Source organism: Choloepus didactylus, chromosome 15 (assembly GCF_015220235.1).
Source record: "Choloepus didactylus isolate mChoDid1 chromosome 15, mChoDid1.pri, whole genome shotgun sequence".
Classification (NCBI taxonomy): Eukaryota; Metazoa; Chordata; class Mammalia; order Pilosa; family Megalonychidae; genus Choloepus; species Choloepus didactylus.
In genome coordinates this window covers 47,156,267-47,176,080 of record NC_051321.1, presented here as the reverse complement: position 1 = coordinate 47,176,080, position 19,814 = coordinate 47,156,267, and the positions used below count along the sequence as shown (strand labels likewise).

Here is a 19,814-nt window from a genome sequence, read left to right as displayed (position 1 = left end):
TCTTACTATAATGCTTCATCTTACAGCAGTCCTGAAAAGTCAGCAAGGCAGGTCCTATCTCAGTCCTGGCTCCCTTGGCTGTTCAGTGTCTGAGTTGGGTCTGGAACCCAAATCCTCCAACTTCCTGTAGGGTACTAATTCCAAAACTATGTGCTAGCTGCACCACTACCCCTCACAGCTTGGGTAAAACAGAAACTGCATACAAATAAAAGAGCTTTTCCTTGAGCAGCCAAGGTACCTCATGGAGGTAAAATCTTGCTGACATTCCATTCCAACAACCAAGGGTCTCTCAAAGTATTCATTCATTCATTCCTTCATTCATTTAACTTATCTACCTACTACCACCAGGACAAACAAACGTTCCTGAAGAAGGGCCTTCCTCCAAAACAGAAAATTCACTATTTTACATGAAATACCAAGTAAGTTGCTCTTAAACATCCAGACCAAAGATCAGACTTGCTAACTGAATCAAGCAGCTGGGAGCAGAAGGCGGGTCAGTGGAACCTCAATCCAAACCTTCAGCAAACTGCAACTGAGAAATGCAAGCTGCTCCCCACCATCTAAATAGCAAACCTATGCCACAAGCCTAATTTCAACTGACATTTACCCCTCCTAACTAAAGACAGACACTTAAGAATTAATATGAGTTATGAGAGCCCTTTGGCATGAACTTGTAAGCCCCTACAGGGATGTCAGTGTGTCTGTAAATAAGATGAATGCTTTAGATTTCACAGCAGCAGTGAGTTGCTCAAAACTGTCCCTTATAATTTCTCTTACCTTTTATTGTTACCTGGTTGGGCAGTAAAAAAAAGGAGTGGTAGGTGGTTTTGCACACAAAAAAGAACAGCTTTTGTTTGTATAGAGATTCTAACCTTTCAAGAGAACTGCCCCATCATTTATCTCATTGCATCCTCACAACCCTAACAAGTAGTTAGTCTAGATGTTTAATGTCCATTTTGCAGATGAGGACATAAACAGAGAAGCTCTTGAGCAGTACCATGAGGTTACACACAGTGACTGAGCTGGGATCAGAACCCAAATGTTTTACTTCCCGGTCAAACAATCTTGCCTTTAGGTCTCTGAAAAGAGCCTGCTGTTGTTGCAACCACCACTCCACATGACAAAGGCTGGACAATGTCTCCAGGTCATTGGTTGTAATTCAATTTAATCGTACACACTCACAAACATCATTTAAATACATAGATGAATGCTAAAATAATAATTATTTATTAGTTAATCGCTAAAGAGCTATTTTTCACAAGTGGTTTTCCATTTAAATCAAACTTCCCAATCTCTATAAAACTCTTTTCATGGAAATCTTACACAAATTGCACATTTTCTGCCTTCTTAAACAAGGTACTATGGATTTGATCTTAATTTAACTTTACCTGCTTTATATCGTGCTGTGTGGGAGTGAGGTACCAAAGGTCTCCAAGTTCACTTTTAAAGGCGCATAAATCCAACCCCCCAAATCAGTGGTAATAAATATCTGGTGGCCCTGAATAAGCCATTTCACTCATCCTAGCCTCAGTTCTTTTACCTGCAAAACAACAACCCCTGCACACTAAAATGAGATGATATTTGTAAGACTGATTGCTAAAACATAAAGTGCTATACACATGTTAAGGCAGCATCACTTTCACTGAATTAGGTTTGTCTTTTATTTATTTATTTTGTGGTGGTGGTGGTGGTGGTGGGGCCCAGCCAACAAGCAGAACTTGGATAATTCCCCTTAAATGCTCAGCCCTCATGGTAGCTCATCTGTGATCACTTATAGTTACTCAAGAGACTTTTCTTGAATTCTCAAATGATCTCATGATCTCAAGTAAAGAAATTTCACTAAAATACCTCCTCTTAGAATTAATACACAGCTTGTTAAGACTTTCCCCTCCAATAAGCTCTGAAGGATTTGGCTCTCTGCATTTCTCCATTCTCAAATGTACCCATCAATCCCTACACTAGGTGGAATTTGTTTTCTCTTGGGGGAGAGGGGGTGTTTCTTAGTAATAATCAGCAATAAAATTCTAACCCCCAACCAGCTTTTCTCTCCTCTCCCAACAAAAACTTTTAAAATTTTTTCATGGCCTGTTGTGTGAAGACTTACAAAGCCTTTGTAAAATCTTAAAGGTCAGCTACGGGGTGGAGCAATACGGCGGCATAGGGAGGTGTGGAATTTAGTTAGTCCTCTAGAGTGGCTAGTTGTCTGGAACAACTGTTTGGGGGACATCTGTGACCAGACATACATCATACTCCAGTCTGGAATGGGTAGAAGGGCCAAGGTCAAAGCATAGAACTGTAAGTAAAGCCCCCAAACGGCAGAGGTTGGCTCCCCCACCCCCAGCAAGGCAGGCTGGTTTGGAGTCACTTCCCTGTGGGAAGAAGCAGTCTCTACCAGGAACAAAGGTAGCTCAACCAAGCTCCAACTGTGGTTTTAATTAACAAATTTGGACTACTGAATACAAGCTATAAGCACAGATAAACCTGGAGCAAGCAGGAAAGGAAATCTGAGGTCTCTCCTGGCAGAGAGGAGGCGGGGATGATTGAAAAATAAATAAAAAAAAAAACAGAGGCCTTTGGAGTCAGCCAAGCTTAGAATACTGGAAAAAGGCTGTGCCTCAAGAAAAGGGGCAGGTAAACCTGGATACCAACTTTGGATCTAGACTGCCAAAACTTGGGGGCTGGTGACTGGCTCTGAAAAGGGAATTACTTTATTTTTCTTTTTTTAAACTATTGTAAATAGCTCATTGGAGAAAGCCTCAGGCATTTTCAACTGTAGGTGCTGACCCAGGCAAAGGTTGAGTAAAGACAGGTCTGAGAGGCAAAGTAAGGAGACAAGTGAAGGAGATAATTCCGTAAAGGGTGTATCTTCCCCAAGAAAAGAGGCATCTGGGGTCCAGCTCAAGTGGCAGCCCTCTTCAGAGAACTCAAACCTCAGGGGCTAGAGAACAGAAACAGTTAAACAGTTTAAGCCCTCACTCTGCCTCAGCCTCTGTCTCAACCAGAGGCTGGCAGGACAGGGTATGCGGAGAATTAAAGGCACTACACCTCTTTATGCCAGTGGGAAGCTGCAGGCTGACAAGCACCATCTGCAGGGCAGGACAGGAAAAGCACAGAATCGAGAGGCATCACAGGAAACACTGGCATCCTGCAAGGCCTTATCCTCAGGGAAACCTGACACTGATTACACTCTTCTCCTGAAATGTGGGCCTGTCTGGTCTGGGAAATCTGATTGGGATCAATCATATCTGGGTAGACACTCCTCAAAAAACAAACAAACAAAAATGTTCCATATGGGGAGGGCAAGAACCAGAATAACAAGACCTGAAAAAATCTGTAGTTATGCTAGACGTCTAGAATAAGTTGAACTGATCGCCAGAGAACAGATAGAGAACAAAGCCAACCAACAAGAAAACCCTAGGTAAAAGAGTGAAAATGACCACTAGAATAAACTAATCAAAGAAACCAAATGCCTAGACACCAACAAAACTTATGCATTGTACCAGGAAACACAAAGATATGGCCCAGTCAAAGGAACAAACTAACACTACAAATGAGACACAGGAGTTCAAAAAACTAATTAAAGATCTTCATACAAAGATGCTAAGTCAATTCAAAAATCAAATCAATGAGCAGGGGGAAGATACCAAAAGAGATGAAGGATATAAAGAAGACATTGGGTGAACATAAGAACTCGAAAGTTTGAAAAAAAACAAATGGCAGTACTTATGAGAATGAAAGGCACAACAGAAGAGATGAAAAACACAATGGAGACTTACAACAGCAGATTTGACGAGGCAGAAGAAAGGATTAGTGAACTAGAGAAAAGGACATCTGAAATTCTACACACAAAAGAACAGATAGTGAAAAGAATGGAAAAATATGAGCAGGGTCTCAGGGAATTGAATATGACAACATGAAGTGCATGAATATACGTGTCATGGGTGTTTCAGAAGGAGAAGGGAAAAGGGGCAGAAAGAATGGAGGAAATAATCACTGAAAATTTTCCAACTCTTAAGAAAGACATAAAATTACAGACCCAAGAAGCACAGCGTATCCCATACTGAATAGATCTGAACAGACCTACTCCAAGACACTATTTTAATAATCAGATTGTAAAATGTCAAAGACAAAGAGAGAACTCTGAAAGCAGCAAGAGGAAAGTGATACAAGGAAAGCTTGAAAAGAGACTAAGTGCAGATCTCTCAGCAGAAACCATGGAGGCAAGAAGGCAGTGGTATGATATATTTAAGATACTGAAAGAGAAAAACTGCCAATCAAGAAATCAAGAATTCTGTGTCTCAAAACTGTCCTTCAAAAATGAGAAAGAGTGTTGAAAATATTTTCAGATAAACACACTGATAGAGTTTTGTGAACAAGAGACCTGCTCTACAGGAAATACTAAAGGGAGCACTATAAGCAGATAGGAAAAGACAGGAGATAGAGGTTTGCTATAGAAATGAAGGCTATCAGTAAGAGCAAAAAGAGAGAGAGAGAAAAAAAATAAGATATGACATAAAAAATTCAAAAAACAAAATGGTAGAGAGTAGCACAATATTGTAAGTACACTGAACAAAGCTGACTGTGAGTATGGTTGAAAGAGGAAGGCTAGGCGCATGTATGACCCCAGAAGGAAAGACAGAAGATAAAGACCGGGACTGTATAACTTAGCAAATCCTAGAGTGGGCAATGATGGTGATTAAAGGTACAAATATAAGAATATTTTTACATGAAGGAGAACAAATGAATGCCAACATTACAAGGTGTTGAGAATGGGACAGTGTATGGAAAAATACAAGCAATGCAAATCAGAGTCTATAGTTAACATTATAATATACTTCTATGAAATGTAACAAAAGCAATATACAAAAGCTAAATGTCAATGCTTCATGTATGCTTATGCAGTGCTACGGCTGAGGCTCTTTGGAATTCCTTGGTGAATGCTCTCTAATCCTGGTGTCTTCTTCATACTAGACGGCCATTGACATTAGAAAATCTTCATTATCCTCCCAATGTCTCACAAACACAACCCTCTCTGCCCTAGTTTAGGCTTTCCTCATCTGTAACTCAGATGACCATGCAAAAGAATCCTGATAGAACAGAGACTTGACCAAACCTCTTGCCTCTGCCACTTACTACCTGTAAGATATGGGGCAGAGGTCACTTACCTCTGAACCAATCACAATTTCCTCCTACTCGCTGCTGTGAGGATTAAATAAAATGACACATTTCAAATAGTGTCCGGCACAAACAGGTGCACATAAGTTGGTGCTACCATACATTTACTTCCCTCTCCCCTAAATACTCTACTTTCTGTCTCGCTGGAGAGATATCTTTCTAAACGACACGTGATCACATTATACTCCCTGTTAAAACCTCTCCTAGCTTTCTATGTTCCATAGACGAAGTCCATAGTTCTTAGAGGGTGACAAAACCCTTTAACATCTGCCCACAGCCTGAATTGCTGGCTTTATCTCTGCCCACTTGGCCCATGGGATCACATGCCCCAGGCACATCTGACTTTACCTTATTCCACCAGATGCCCTTTCACACCCCATTTTCTCCACAAAGTCTTTCTCTTTCCATTTCCACCTGGCAAACTCCTATTCATCCTTTTGAGACTTTGCTCAGTCAGCACCTCCTTGGTGTAGCTGACACCCCCAACAGAGTGTGCCACCTTCTTTGGTGCTTCCATGGCAACGGAGCGCCACATGTCTAATACAGGGAGTTCTGGACAAGACGGAGAGTAATCTGTTGAGATGCATGTCTGTCACAACTTCGGGCTGACCATTTGTGAGAGAAGGGGAACTTAGCTTGTATGTTATTGTTCTTGTATCCTCAAAATTTACCACTATTCCTGCACAAGGCAGGTTCTTTAGAAATGTTTGTTCAGGAAACAAGCAGCCTGCTTGTCTATCAAAAGAAGTCATATCTACAATCTGCTTACCTCACTATCTAGGAGTGTGAGTCTTCCCTTCAGTAAGAAAACCATTTAGAAAGTTTTGGATTTATAAATCATGTAAAAATGCATATATCCAAAGTTAAATATAAGGAGAAGTGATCAGAATTATGTAAGAAAAATATCCAAAAATAATGGACTAATAAATATACTGACACAGTAACAGTAGACAGGGCTGTAAATGACTTTAAAAATTTTGTTTTGTAATTTTTCAATGTATCTGTAACGAATATGAAGTTTCTTTAAAATGGAAAAAAAAAATGTCCCTTTAAAGAGAGAGAGAGAAATGATTTAGTGTGTTGCTATCTATTTTTACTTCTGAAGAAAGAAGAGAACAGTGGAGAGAGAAAAAGGGGAGTGCAGAAGGGACTTGAGATGGGAAAGTTTACTGGAAATGATATCAAAACTTGTCAGCATGGAAGGCAGCTTGGAAAAGCTGTAGGTGCCACCTGAGAAGTTAAGAAAGAACTAAACGTTATAAGACCCTAAAGAGCAATGAATCTTTTGTCAAGTAAAAATGAGATCCTCCCAGAAAAGGGGGCTCCTCAGGCTGATTGTAATATTACATCATAGTTCAGCATTGAATTAAAGGAGGTGCTTTGATCTTTCCAATCCCTGCACTGCATTAAAGCTGACAATGGCAGAGGAGAAAAGGAAGACAGTTCTGTGGTTGCAGTTGTACTTTAATGTTCCCATTGAGCAATCAACCTCAAATGCGACCCAAACATAACCCTTGTCCAACAGAAGGTGGTACTCACATGTGCTGGGGTGGAGGTGGGGGAGGTAGGGGATAAAAATTCATGTTTTTCAAATTCAAGAGAACCATTTCACTTAAAATCCCATCAGATTAATGCATTAGTCAGCTAAATGCCTCTGCTGTATCTTAATTTCTTCCAAGGTTTTCAATTCTAAGGTAACCATGGGGACCACAACACAGTTAGAACCAAACATGCGTCTCACTTTAATGCTTTAGTCACTATTAGAGTAACTCATCTTATTATTAAAATGAGAGTTGAAAACAGTATAAGCTACTTCTGTTCCATTAGTGCCAGGCACCTGTGTACCTATGACAGGGACTGTTTTTTTTTTTTTTTTAAGGAGTTCCCTGAGCCAGTTAGAAAAAACTTTCTTATAAGAAATTTAGAGCAACAAATAACTCTTAAATGTTTTGGCATTTTAATGTTTTTAACAGAATTATAAGAAGTTGTAACAAGATGATACAAAGTTGTTTGAACACCTGCTTTTGGGGAAAAACTGTGATGAGATTAACAGGGACTAATCAAGATACCAAAAATGTGGCAGCCTCCAGTGTAAACCCTGCACACATATATCCTGGGATACAGGACATACACTACTCCAGAAATTCCTAATCTAGGACCTGAACACACTATTTCCCTTTCCACATTTCCTAGTGGCTCGTCACTGTTGAGCAGCAGCATGTGATGGGGGGCCTACTTTTCTTCCCCACCTCATCATTTCACATATGACTATTTCTCCAAGCTGTTATGTACTGTAAAGTGTACACTACCCTCAAAGGAATCAAAAATAGGACCAATTTTCGTAATTACTGTTGCATACTTACTGGAACATTCTTCTTAAAAGTCAAGCATTGTGAGCACTGGCATTAAGGGATGCAGCAAATATACTGATTATGGAGTTTAACGTGATGGTGGAGCCAAGTTCATCATGTCACTGTGTTAAACGGATAGTCATACTCTAAAGCTCAACTCTCTTGCTTACAGTTAGTGATGACTGAGTAACTGAACAGCATCTACCAAATGACAGGCAAAAGTGTTATATGGAGTCTGAAATTAGGGAATATCCAATTCTGGATGTACTGTACTTAAATGTCCTGTCTCTGGGTCTTTTTATCCATACCCATGGCTTTAACTACAATCTCAAATTTGATGATGAAGCACAAGTACTTATTTCCTAGTTCTGATTTCCCGTAACTTCAGACCTATATTGCTAACTGCCATGGACACCACCATAGATACCCCACAGGGACCTCAAAAACCCGTGTGTTTAATCCAAAGTCATTAATTCCCTTTTCCTCCCTACCTTGTAGTTATCTCAGTGGTAGGACCCAGTTGTCTTTGAAATCCCTCCCTTCAATCCTCATGCCTTATCTTAAATCTATTACCAAGTTGTATTGTTTCGGCCTCTTAAATACTGCTTAAATCTTTCTCCTCCTTTCCATTCCTCGGGTAACTGGCTTAGCCTGAGGCCCCTGTTAAAGCATTTTACACATTTATTACATTAGATAAAAGTATGGGCTAGGTGATTTTAAGGTGATTTCCATAAAGGCAGGGACTATAGCAACCTTGCTCATCCCTTATGCACTCCACACTAATACACAGTAGGGGCTTAATGCATATTTGTTGAATAAATGGATGAATAAATGGACTCACTAGATGAATGAGTCTAGGGGCTGAAGCACGACGATGATACCAAATTCTCTTCTTATTTCTGTATGGTACTTTACATTGACAGAGCCCAATATATACTGCCTCTTTGCACTCCTAAAACTCCTTCAGATGGGTAGAAAAAGTGTTACTAGCTTTATTTTGCCAATAAAAGAATTGGGGCTCCAAAAAGTTAAGTGATCTGCTCAGTGCAACTGTCACACAAATAGTTAAGTGTTTGCTCAAGACTGTTTTAATCTGACCTCCAAGTTGTCTCTACTACTGGACAGGTTTGCATTTTTACCTGGGTAATATGTTCTCTCTCTCTGCAATAGTTCAAGGAGATGCTGGTGAAGTCATGGTGGTGGTGATGTTCAGAGAGCAAAAAGAACTCTGGATTGGGTGACTTCATAAGGTTCCTTTCAATTCTAAGCCAAGACTTATGATTAACTTACGCTTGTGTACAACTAAAGTAGGCAAAGCTGGTGTACCCGGCCTCTCCGTAGTGCCGCCCTTTTCTCCCATCTGACAGTGCTCCCTAGTGCTGCGGTCGGCCCTTGAATGATGACCGACTTCCTTAAGTTTGATCTGCTTCCCAAGGGCAGCACCAAGTCTTCAAGACCCTTTTCTGACTCTTCTCTCTAACATCAGAAAATTTTCTGTTCTGCTTGTGAAGTGTAAAAAAGAAAGTGAAGCTAATTTTACTCAAGTCTCTAAAGCCAACTTTCTATTTATGCAATTTGGAGGAAAGAGGAAAAAATTAATTGATGCCACAAAGAAGCAAACAGACAACTCCAGAAAGTGGGATATTTTACAGGATAACTGATGTGAATTTTTCAAGTCACTGGCAGTGGAAATAACAAAGGGAGCAGGGACTGCTCTAGACTGAGAAACTTAATAGACAGAATACCCAATATTACGTAAAAATCTCATCTGGATTCTAATTTAAACAAACCAACTGTTAAAAGGCATTTTAAAGAGAATCAGGAAATTCCATGGACTGGTAATTGCTCATATCGAAAGATTACTGTTAATTGTGTTGGACATGCTAATAGCATTATGGTTATGCAATAAAGTGTCCATCATTTTTAGACGCATGTAGCAAAATCCCAGACAATAGCTGGGATTTGTTTTTAAAAAAATTCAAAATAAAAAAAAAAAAAAAAAAAGAAAAGAAAACAGGATAGATGAAGCAAATGTAGCAAATCTTGATAATTACTGAAATCTGGTGATGGATACATGGTTTCTTATGCTACCTTCTCTATTTTGGGACATGTTTGAGGTTTTTCAGAATAAAAAAAAAAAATTATTTTGAATTATTTCCTCCCAGAACCATGGTTTTACAAAAAAAAGAAATTAGATTTAATGAGTTTTAACTAATAATTCAAATTCTTGTACTAACGCTTTATCACCATCACCCCACAGTCCTCCATCTACCCTATAATACCTTATTTTCTAAAGATTCCAATTTCCAGAAGACCATCACAGAATGATGGACCTAGTGGGCATTTTTGGCAACACAGTAAATGAGTGATACATTTGAGTTTGGTTTTTGTGCACAGTTTCTGCAGTTATCACCGCCTTTACCAAGAAAACACACCAGCTGTTCTTAGCCACAGTATCTCTGGTTAGAGATGCTGATGACTCAAGCTGACTCTAAGTACCTAGGGCTCACCAAGCTTGGGCTTGCTTGGAACTGGGTGGGGCTGCAGAGGTCCTCAAGAGGCAACAGGCTAGAACCAGAGCAGGGAGAGAGGCTACATACTACAGCTCCTCAATGTTGGATGCATCTTCAATTTGCGCTTGACAAGAACACACATATAAGTAAATTTAGGTAAACCGTCATGGCATTCCCCAGGTCACAGACACTTTTAAGAAGTTGAACTAAAAGTGGGTGAATGTCTTAGACTGTCAGCCTACTACTGAGAGTGTGAACAAAAGGTCTTCCTCTTAGGGGAGAGTAAATTACCATACAGTAGGGCAGCTGCCTGCCAAGCCAGCCTTCCAGGAATAGAACCACATCGCACTGGATCCTCACCAATAACAAGATGTTTCCCATGACCCAGGAGTTTCAGGTTAATATAATATTATGCTTCAGAATTGCTTATAGAGGATAAAGAAGATGTGAGCCTGGCTTCTTTGGAAATGCTAAAGAAAGAGCAATACGTAAGGTGCAGGGAGGCAGTACTGTTGATATAGAGAGGAGTGGAACGTTGGAAACATTCACTCTTCATGACAGTTTTTGTAGAGTTAAGGGAATGGTTTGCAGCAAAAACTGAAAATGTCAAGTAAGAAATGAGCTACCTCTGTATACAGATGCATAAGTCTAGGAAAGAAGGGGAACTACAGTAAGCAAGCAATCTAAAGGGATCCAAAATCTCAAATGATAAAGACATATGGGGTGTTTCACCAGCACAAGTACGATGCACAGGCTGTAATGGACATCTACCCAACAGCATATTAGGTGTTTTCACAGTGGGGGATGTACATAAGGATTGAGCCTTGATAATTACTTCAATGAAATGATTCCAAACATGTAATGTTATTCCATAGTTTCTCCCACCTAGATCAAGGCAAGAAACTGACCTCTTCTAATTCTTATTGAATTAAAGAGTTTGAATATAGGTAAATATCTTTAAAACTAAACATTCTAATTACTTCACAAAGTTCTGATGATCTCCCTAGTTAAAACTCTTCCAAGGTAAAGTTAGAGGGTAGGGAGGGTTTTCTGAATCTGATGGGAAGGTCGAGATATTAAGGGAAAAATTAAGTTTATTTTTAAGAATGGCTTCTACACTACCAGAGAATATTAATATGGCAAAACCTCTAGAGACTACTGAACTTATTTGGGTGGGTGCGTGATTGCAAGGGACTAAGAATGGTGTCTCTTGCTCTACTGTTAGGAATTTCCACTACAGGGATTAATAGAAAGAAAGGAAAAAGAAAAAACATAATTTGAAACTGAGCTTTCCATCTAAAACAGGGAAAATGCATCTAAAGGCTTCTGGATCTGTGTCAAGGGAGCAAGTGATATTTTAAAAGTCTGGCAGAAAACCAAAGAGCTACACCCACACACTAAGCTTAACTGCTTCCAACACATTAGATCATTTATTTCCCCAGTTGGGAAGAATTGGCAGGGCTTGGAAATTCTGAGCCAGGTGGGACCGCCTGGCCATATTGCTTGGTAACATTCTTTGATAAAGGTAGAAGGACCGACAACAATCTAAAGAAATTTTCACCTTTGGTCTTAGTCAAAGGACCCCTGGGCATGACAAGAAACAAACAAAAAGGGAATTACAGTGAGGAATGGTTTACCTTCGGAGAACAGTTGAAATGCATACTGGGTACTGGGAGTGTAGTTACATACATTGTGATACACCGATACAGGTACAGCGTGCCAACTAGGCAGAAAAATCTTCTGCTAATAATAGACCTAGAAAAAGGGAAAAACAGGGCAGATTCTCAGTCAAGAAATTCTGCAGGTTCATTTTATTTAAGTTTTCAGCGACCCAACAAAACAAATTAAAAAAAATATTAGAGTTTGAAACAAGAATAACTATGGCTAATAGTAGATTACAATGAAGATTTCGAAAACAATTTTTAAAATATATTAGCTGGCCCAAAGAGTTTAAAATGCTCTATATTCTCAGTTAGGCTTCTTGAGGCCTTAAACATGGGCTGACTATTCAACTGAGGTACAAATGGGGCCCACTCTGACTAGTGAACATTTAGAAGGAAAAAAATGGAAGTCCTATACTTCTTTTCTGTCCAAAAAGGAGAATTGTTCATGATATCTGCATGAGAATTCTAAACTTTTCTGCCATTTAATGAGTCAGAGAAATTAAACAAATTTATTCACACATCTAGAAAAAATCCAAAACAGATTCTCTTAGCTGATCTCTGAGGCAGTATAATATAAAGAGTACAGCCTCTCTGAGAGACAGCATGCAACCCTCCATCTCTCCACAGCCTCCAGTGCTCACTAAGCTCGTGGCCTCGGGATGGGCTATTGACCTGTCTCAGCCTCAGTTTTCTTATTTGTTAAATAGGGAAAAGAAGATTAGAAATAATACATGGAAAATCCTTGCCATATAATAACCACAGATGGTAGCTATTGAGTGGATGAGTAACAAACAAAAATTAGAAATACAAATCTTTTTCATTTCAAGCTTATTAGTGGTTCTATTGAAATTGAAACATACAGGCAAACATGTATATTAAGTCTGATAATTTCTCCTAATATCAGTTCCACGTCTGTTTGTACAATTTAACCTAATCAAAGTACAATTAAGTGTATCTTTGGCTTAGAACTCTCCCTCTCTTACCACTCTACCACTTCTTTGCCACAGGCCAGAAGCATGGTCCTATGGAGCTCCTCTTCCTCAAACTTAGGAAGTTTAAGTTTTCCTTGGCCTGGGGCCATGTCAGTTAAATAAACAAGGAAAATTTAGAAATAACAGGCAGGTTTTCCTCTTAGAATAGTTAACATTCAATCACTCTATAATTATACAGTGTATTTCTATTTTAAAGCACGATGGGCATTCTTACTTAAGTGTGGTAGCCAGAGGAGAATTAGTTTTACTTGTCTTTTTTGTTTTAACAAGAGGAATGTAATGATATATCATTAGTGTAATTAAAAATTAATTAAATACCCTATACAACTATGTTAGTACCTCACTCACAGCTGCACAGTCCATGGAAGTTACTTAGGTTATCTGGGTAAAGTCTAGGTGTCTGTCTCATCTATATTTCAGATTTTGGGCCAGAATTGCTTTCTACAGAGATTGTGTTTGCTTGTTTTCTCTTAGTGAAGCTGTGTATGTCACCTCCAAAGATAAGAATTTATTTAGCATAAAGCGGATATGGGAACGTATATGCCTCTAAGGTGCAAGTATAACGAAGAGCACAATATAATTAAAGATAAAGAGGAACAATCTTAGAGAATACAAATCTATGCCTTTACCAAAATATTCAAAAGAAACACCAAAGTCAAATTTACATTGTAAGATATAATGGTTATTGTTCTTAAAAAGAAAAGGTCCTCCCTATCCATCCTGCTCAAACAAAAACCAAAATCATTTGCAAATTCATTTGAACTATTTAAGAAATATTTAGGACAGGAAACTGTCAAGTCTAGATCTGTTAAACTTTTTAGAGGAAAATAAAACAAATAAAATGACTGTTACCACTCAATTATGGTAACAATTACTAACTTAACATTGCTTTGCCTGATTGTATAATGGTACCCAAAAGATACATACATACACGTGTGGTATGTCCACACACACACATTCCAATAACTATATTTCCGTATCTCAAACTTCAGTCACATGTGAGTAGCAATGAATGGGTATCAGAATTATCTCAGTATGAGGTGTAGGAAGAAATGATAAAGGACGAGAAAAGACAAATCATTTATAAAAATATTATTAAAGTAACAAACAGAAGATTCAGTCCTGTCAACTATGTGACTTGAAGCAAAAAATTCAAATGACTTTCCAATGTGAATTTGTCAATGTTAACAAGGTGACAAGCTGGAAGTAGCTGCTTTGAAGAATTTTCTGATCTTTGGAATTTACTTACTCGTTTCAAAATTAAACTTAGAATATCTTCAATGTATGATGTTAAACAAGGATCTCCTACCACAAACTTAAAAAAGCAGGGTATAAAAGTGTTTGGAAAAATTGTGTATGTACTTCTGGGAATTATTCAACCAAAGCATTTTACATATTCAGAGTTCTTATTTATTAAAGGTTTAAAAGTTCAAGATGTTTAAAATATAAAAGATTAAAAGTAATTAAAAATGTAACAAAGCTAGGAAAAAAAACATAAAAGAAATGTCACTAGAGAACAAGTGATGTCAAGAATAGGATGCATGTTACAATTCTCAAAATCAGAATAGTGCTCTTCTCACATGGGATACCCCTCTCCCTTCATGTTTGAAAGAAGCCTGTTTCTCATCTGTTCACATTTTTAAGCACCATTATCTCACAGAGACTTGTATTTGTCATGGTTATCTATTCTTCTCTCAAGTTTTTGAGTAACAGACTCATTAACTGTTTGACAAAAAAAGAAAAAAATGTACTTAATAAATATGATAAGGAAATATGAATAAATATGCCAATATTTTATAGAAAATTATTAAGACTTGCTAGAATAGCACAGTATGCATAGAACAGGTAGATTTATTAAACTTTTTAATAACCTCTACTTAAAAAGTTGAAAATGCTCAGAATCTGATTATACAAAGTCAAAATTAGCCTTAAAACAGCAGTGCTAAGATGTTTTTTGGTATTTGGTACATTGGTCTAAAATTTGAAAGGAAAAATGATGAAAGAAAAAAATGAAAGTTCTTTTGTCACCCCAAATTAATCTACAGCAGGAAGATATATACAACTTTTTTAGTGTTCAGAATTGATCTTCTAGCTCTTTAGGACTTCCATTGACTTTTAGAAACAAATAGGCTCTGAAACACAAGAGTGGAATTAATCAACAATTCAAACTATAAGAGGCAATAAACAATACAGCAGGAGAGTACACGTGACTGTAACAGAGTCAGGGAGGCCCCAAATCTCTGGAATGTGATCATCAAGGCCAACGTGTGATTCAGTTATTTCAGTATGTGAAATACGGACAATATGCTATTGAGCTACATCTTTATTTAGATGCTAGCAATACCTTTAACAACATGACTATGTGACCGTGACCACTTCACTTCATTTCCCCAGAAATTAACTTCCTCATTGGCAAAGGAAAAGGGTACCTCTTTCTTATGAATCAGAAAAAAGGGTTAGAAATAAATGGAGGGGTGACATCATCAACATGGTGACATTAGCAGCTATTGCAAACCTCTCCCCAGAGATTCAGCAATAAAAAGGACAAATCTCACTTGTTCAGAACTCTGGAGGAAGGTAACGACTGGAAAAGGAACCCATGAATGCTCAATCAAAGAAAGAGAAAAATATAAGGTAGGAAACTTCTGTCCTGGACCGGTCAGTCTCATGCAGCTTGGGAAATGCCCAGAGGCAGCAGCTGGGATCCCTCCCACCTCCCGCTGGGGACACAGACTATAAAATCTCTCACAGCAGTGAGACAACTCCCACCTACATCCAAACACAGAGATCCAAGCCCACAGTGAACCACAACAGGATTCACGATGCTGGGAAGGGCAGAATACAAAAGGGCAGCAAGGAAGCACTTCTAAACGGAGGATTAGGGAGGGAACTGCAGAATCTTCCTCCCAAAGCAGCAAGTTGCCTGGCAGAAGCTGTATGAGTCAATTGTTTGGGGATCTGGGGGCAGGGGAGGACATTTCAAGGCTCAGGTCAGTGAAGGACAAAGAGTCTGAGAAAATGTGGACAAAGACTGAAATTCTAGATGTGGGTCTTGGTGCCCAACCCTCACCCTTGAGGAATCAGCAGTGGGTAACCCAACCCTTCCCTGGAGGACAGCTGCAGACTGGGGTGGCTGTGGGAGTCCTCCACCCCAAGCACAGAGGGGGACACAGCCCCACACTGATCCAGATTTTGGCTGCAAAGTGAGAGCACAGGAACCCGCAGTTTTAGCTGCGACAGGTCAGATGCTGTAGGGTTCCAGGAGGTAAACAGCTTTTAAGGACAAATAAGTAACCATCTGCTGGAAAGGCCGGAAAGTGCAGGGTAAGACAGCAGAGCTTTTCAGAGCCTCTACAGACCCTGTTCCAGGCCCCACTGGGGCTGGACTACACTCCATGGATAGGTAACTGGCTTAGTTTGGGCTGAGAAATATTGACAACCAAACTGTCAACGCAGTACCCTATTACAAATCCAGGCAACAACTAATCCTAGACAAGAGAAAGAAAATGGCCTTCAGAAGAGATCTGTTAAGATAATCAGATGACCCGATATCAGCAAAAAATCACAAGGCACACTAAAACACAAGAAGAAATAACACAGTCAAAGGAACAAACCAAAATGTTGGATAAGACACAGAATCTACAACAACTAATTAAAGATGGTCAAACAAATCTCCTGAATCAACTCAAAGAACTGAAGGAAAATATGCATAAAGAGATGAAGGATATTAAGAAGACATTAGAAGAGCATAAAGAAGAATTTGAAAGAATGCACAGAGAAATAAAAGACATTATGGAAATGTAGACACTGCAGATGAAATTTAAAAATATACCAGAGACATACAACAGCAAACTTGAAGAGGCAAAAGAAAGGATCAGTGAGCTAAAAGACAAAGCAACCGAATTCAAACAAGAGAAGACACGAAGAAAAATACAAAAAAATTTGAACAGAGTCTCTGGGAAAACGACTGATAACATAAAGCACACAAATATGCACACCATGATGTCCCAGAAAGAGAAGGAAAAAAGGGCCAGGAAGAATATTCAAAGAAATAAATGCTGAAAATTTCCCAACCCTCATAAGAGACATAAATATGCAAATCCAAGAAGCCCAACGTAGTTCGAAAAGAGTAAATCCAAACAGATCATCTCAAGACACATACAGACTGTCAAGTGCTGATGAGAAGGAGAAAATTCTGAAAGCAGCGAGACAAAAGCAATTCACCACATACAAGGGAAGCCAAATAAGACTGTGTTGATTTCTCATCAGACACCATGGAGGCAAGAAGGCAGTGTTATGATATATTTGAGATACTAAGAGAAAAATTGCCACCCAAGAATTCTCTATCCAGCAAAGCTGTCCTTCAAAACTGAGGGAGATTTTCAAATATTCACAGATAAACAGAAGCTGAGAGTTCATTAATAAGAGACCTGGAAAATATGAATTGACCAGAGGGCGGGGCAAGATGGCAGACTGGTGAGCTGTATGTTTTAGTTACTCCTCCAGGAAAGTAGGTAAAAAGCCAGGAACTGCGTGGACTGGACACCACAGAGCAATCTGTCTTTGGGCATACTTCATACAACACTCATGAAAACGTGGAACTGCTGAGATCAGCGAAATCTGTAAGTTTTTGCGGCCAGGGGACCCGTGCCCCTCCCTGCCAGGCTCAGTCCCGGGGGAGGAGGGGCTGTCAGCTCCGGGAAGGAGAAGGGAGAATTGCAGTGGCTGCACTTATCGGAAACTCATTCTACTGATTCAAACTCCAACCATAGATAGACTGAGACCAGACACCAGAGACTCTGAGAGCAGCCAGCCCAGCAGAGAGGAGACAGGCATAGAAAAAAAACAACACGAAAAACTCCAAAATAAAAGCAGAGGATTTTTCGAGTTCTGGTGAACACAGAAAGGGGAAGGGCGGAGATCAGGCCTTGAGGCGCATATGCAAATCCCGAAGCAAAGCTGATCTCTCTGCCCTCTGCACCTTTCCTTAATGGCCCTGGTTGCTTTGTCTATTAGCATTTCAATAACCCATTAGATCTCTGAGGAGGGCCGTTTTTTTTTTTTTTTTTAAATCCTTTTTGCTTTTTCTAAAACAATTACTCTAAGAAGCTCAATACAGAAAGCTTCAAAGAATTGAAATTTGGGCACGTCAAGTCAAGAGCAGAACTAAGAGAGCTCTGAGACAAAAGGCAATATTCCAGTGGCTGAGAAAATTCACTAAACAACACAACTTCCCAAGAAAAGGGGGGTGTCCGCTCACAGCCACCATCCTGGTGGACAGGAAACACTCCTGCCCATCGCCAGCCCCATAGCCCAGAGCTGCCCCAGACAACCCAGTGTGACGGAAGTGCTTCAAATAACAGGCACACACCACAAAACTGGGCGTGGACATTAGCCTTCCCTGCAACCTCAGCTGAATGTCCCAGAGCTTGGAAGGGGGAGCAGTGTGAATTAACAGAGCCCCATCCAGCCATCATTTGAGCAGACTGGGAGCCTCCCTACACAGCCCAGCAGCCCAGAACTGCCCTGGGGGGACGGCACTCACCTGTGACATAGCACAGTCATCCCTCAACAGAGGACCCGGGGTGCACAGCCTGGAAGAGGGGCCCACTTGCAAGTCTCAGGAGCCATACGCCAATACCAAAGACTTGTGGGTCAGTGGCAGAGACAAACTGTGGCAGGACTGAACTGAAGGATTAGACTATTGCAGCAGCTTTAAAACTCTAGGATCATCAGGGAGATTTGATTGTTAGGGCCACCCCCCCTCCCCGACTGCCCAGAAACACGCCCCACATACAGGGCAGGCAACACCAACTACACACGCAAGCTTGGTACACCAATTGGGCCCCACAAGACTCACTCCCCCACTCACCAAAAAGGCTAAGCAGGGGAGATCTGGCTTGTGGAGAACAGGTGGCTCGTGGACACCACCTGCTGGTTAGTTAGAGAAAGTGTACTCCACGAAGCTGTAGATCTGAGAAATTAGAGATAAGGACTTCAACTGGTCTACAAACCCTAAAAGAACCCTATCAAGTTCAGCAAATGCCACGAGGCCAAAAACAACAGAAAATTATAAAGCATATGAAAAAACCAGACGATATGGATAACCCAAGCCCAAGCACCCAAATCAAAAGACCAGAAGAGACACACCACCTAGAGCAGCTACTCAAAGAACTAAAGATGAACAATGAGACCCTAGTACGGGATATGAAGGAAATCAAGAAGACCCTAGAAGAGCATAAAGAAGACATTGCAAGACTAAATAAAAAAATGGATGATCTTATGGAAATTAAAGAAACTGTTGACCAAATTAAAAAGATTCTGGACACTCATAGTACAAGACTAGAGGAAGTTGAACAACGAATCAGTGACCTGGAAGATGACAGAATGGAAAAGGAAAGCATAAAAGAAAGAATGGGGAAAAAAATTGAAAAAATCGAAATGGACCTCAGGGATATGATAGATAATATGAAACGTCCGAATATAAGACTCATTGGTGTCCCAGAAGGGGAAGAAAAGGGTAAAGGTCTAGGAGGAGTATTCAAAGAAATTGTTGGGGAAAACTTCCCAAATCTTCTAAACAACATAAATACACAAATCATAAATGCTCAGCGAACTCCAAAGAGAATAAATCCAAAAAAACCCACTCCGAGACATATACTGATCACACTGTCAAACATAGAAGAGAAGGAGCAAGTTCTGAAAGCAGCAAGAGAAAAGCAATTCACCACATACAAAGGAAACAGCATAAGACTAAGTAGTGACTACTCAGCAGCCACCATGGAGGCAAGAAGGCAGTGGCACGATATATTTAAAATTCTGAGTGAGAGGAATTTCCAGCCAAGAATACTTTATCCAGCAAAGCTCTCCTTCAAATTTGAGGGAGAGCTTAAATTTTTCACAGACAAAGAAATGCTGAGAGAATTTGCTAACAAGAGACCTGCCCTACTGGAGATACTAAAGGAGCCCTACAGACAGAGAAACAAAGACAGGACAGAGAGACCTGGAGAAAGGTTCAGTACTAAAGAGATTCGGTATGGGTTCAATAAAGGATATTAATAGAGAGAGGGAAAAATATGGCAAACATAATCCAAAGGATAAGATGGCCGATTCAAGAAA

At 39.8% G+C, this 19,814-nt stretch overlaps 1 protein-coding gene across 12 annotated transcripts in view; it reads right to left on the bottom strand.

Annotated features, from left to right (window-relative positions):
- Positions 1-19,814, bottom strand: part of SGMS1 (sphingomyelin synthase 1) — a 361,911-nt gene that overhangs the window by 15,778 nt on the left and 326,319 nt on the right. For all 12 annotated transcript variants that reach the window (XM_037804108.1, XM_037804106.1, XM_037804103.1 and 9 more), the window contains one exon: positions 11,677-11,794. In XM_037804108.1, the coding sequence (XP_037660036.1) occupies positions 11,677-11,794 (118 nt within the window). The remainder of the gene's footprint in view (positions 1-11,676; positions 11,795-19,814) is intronic.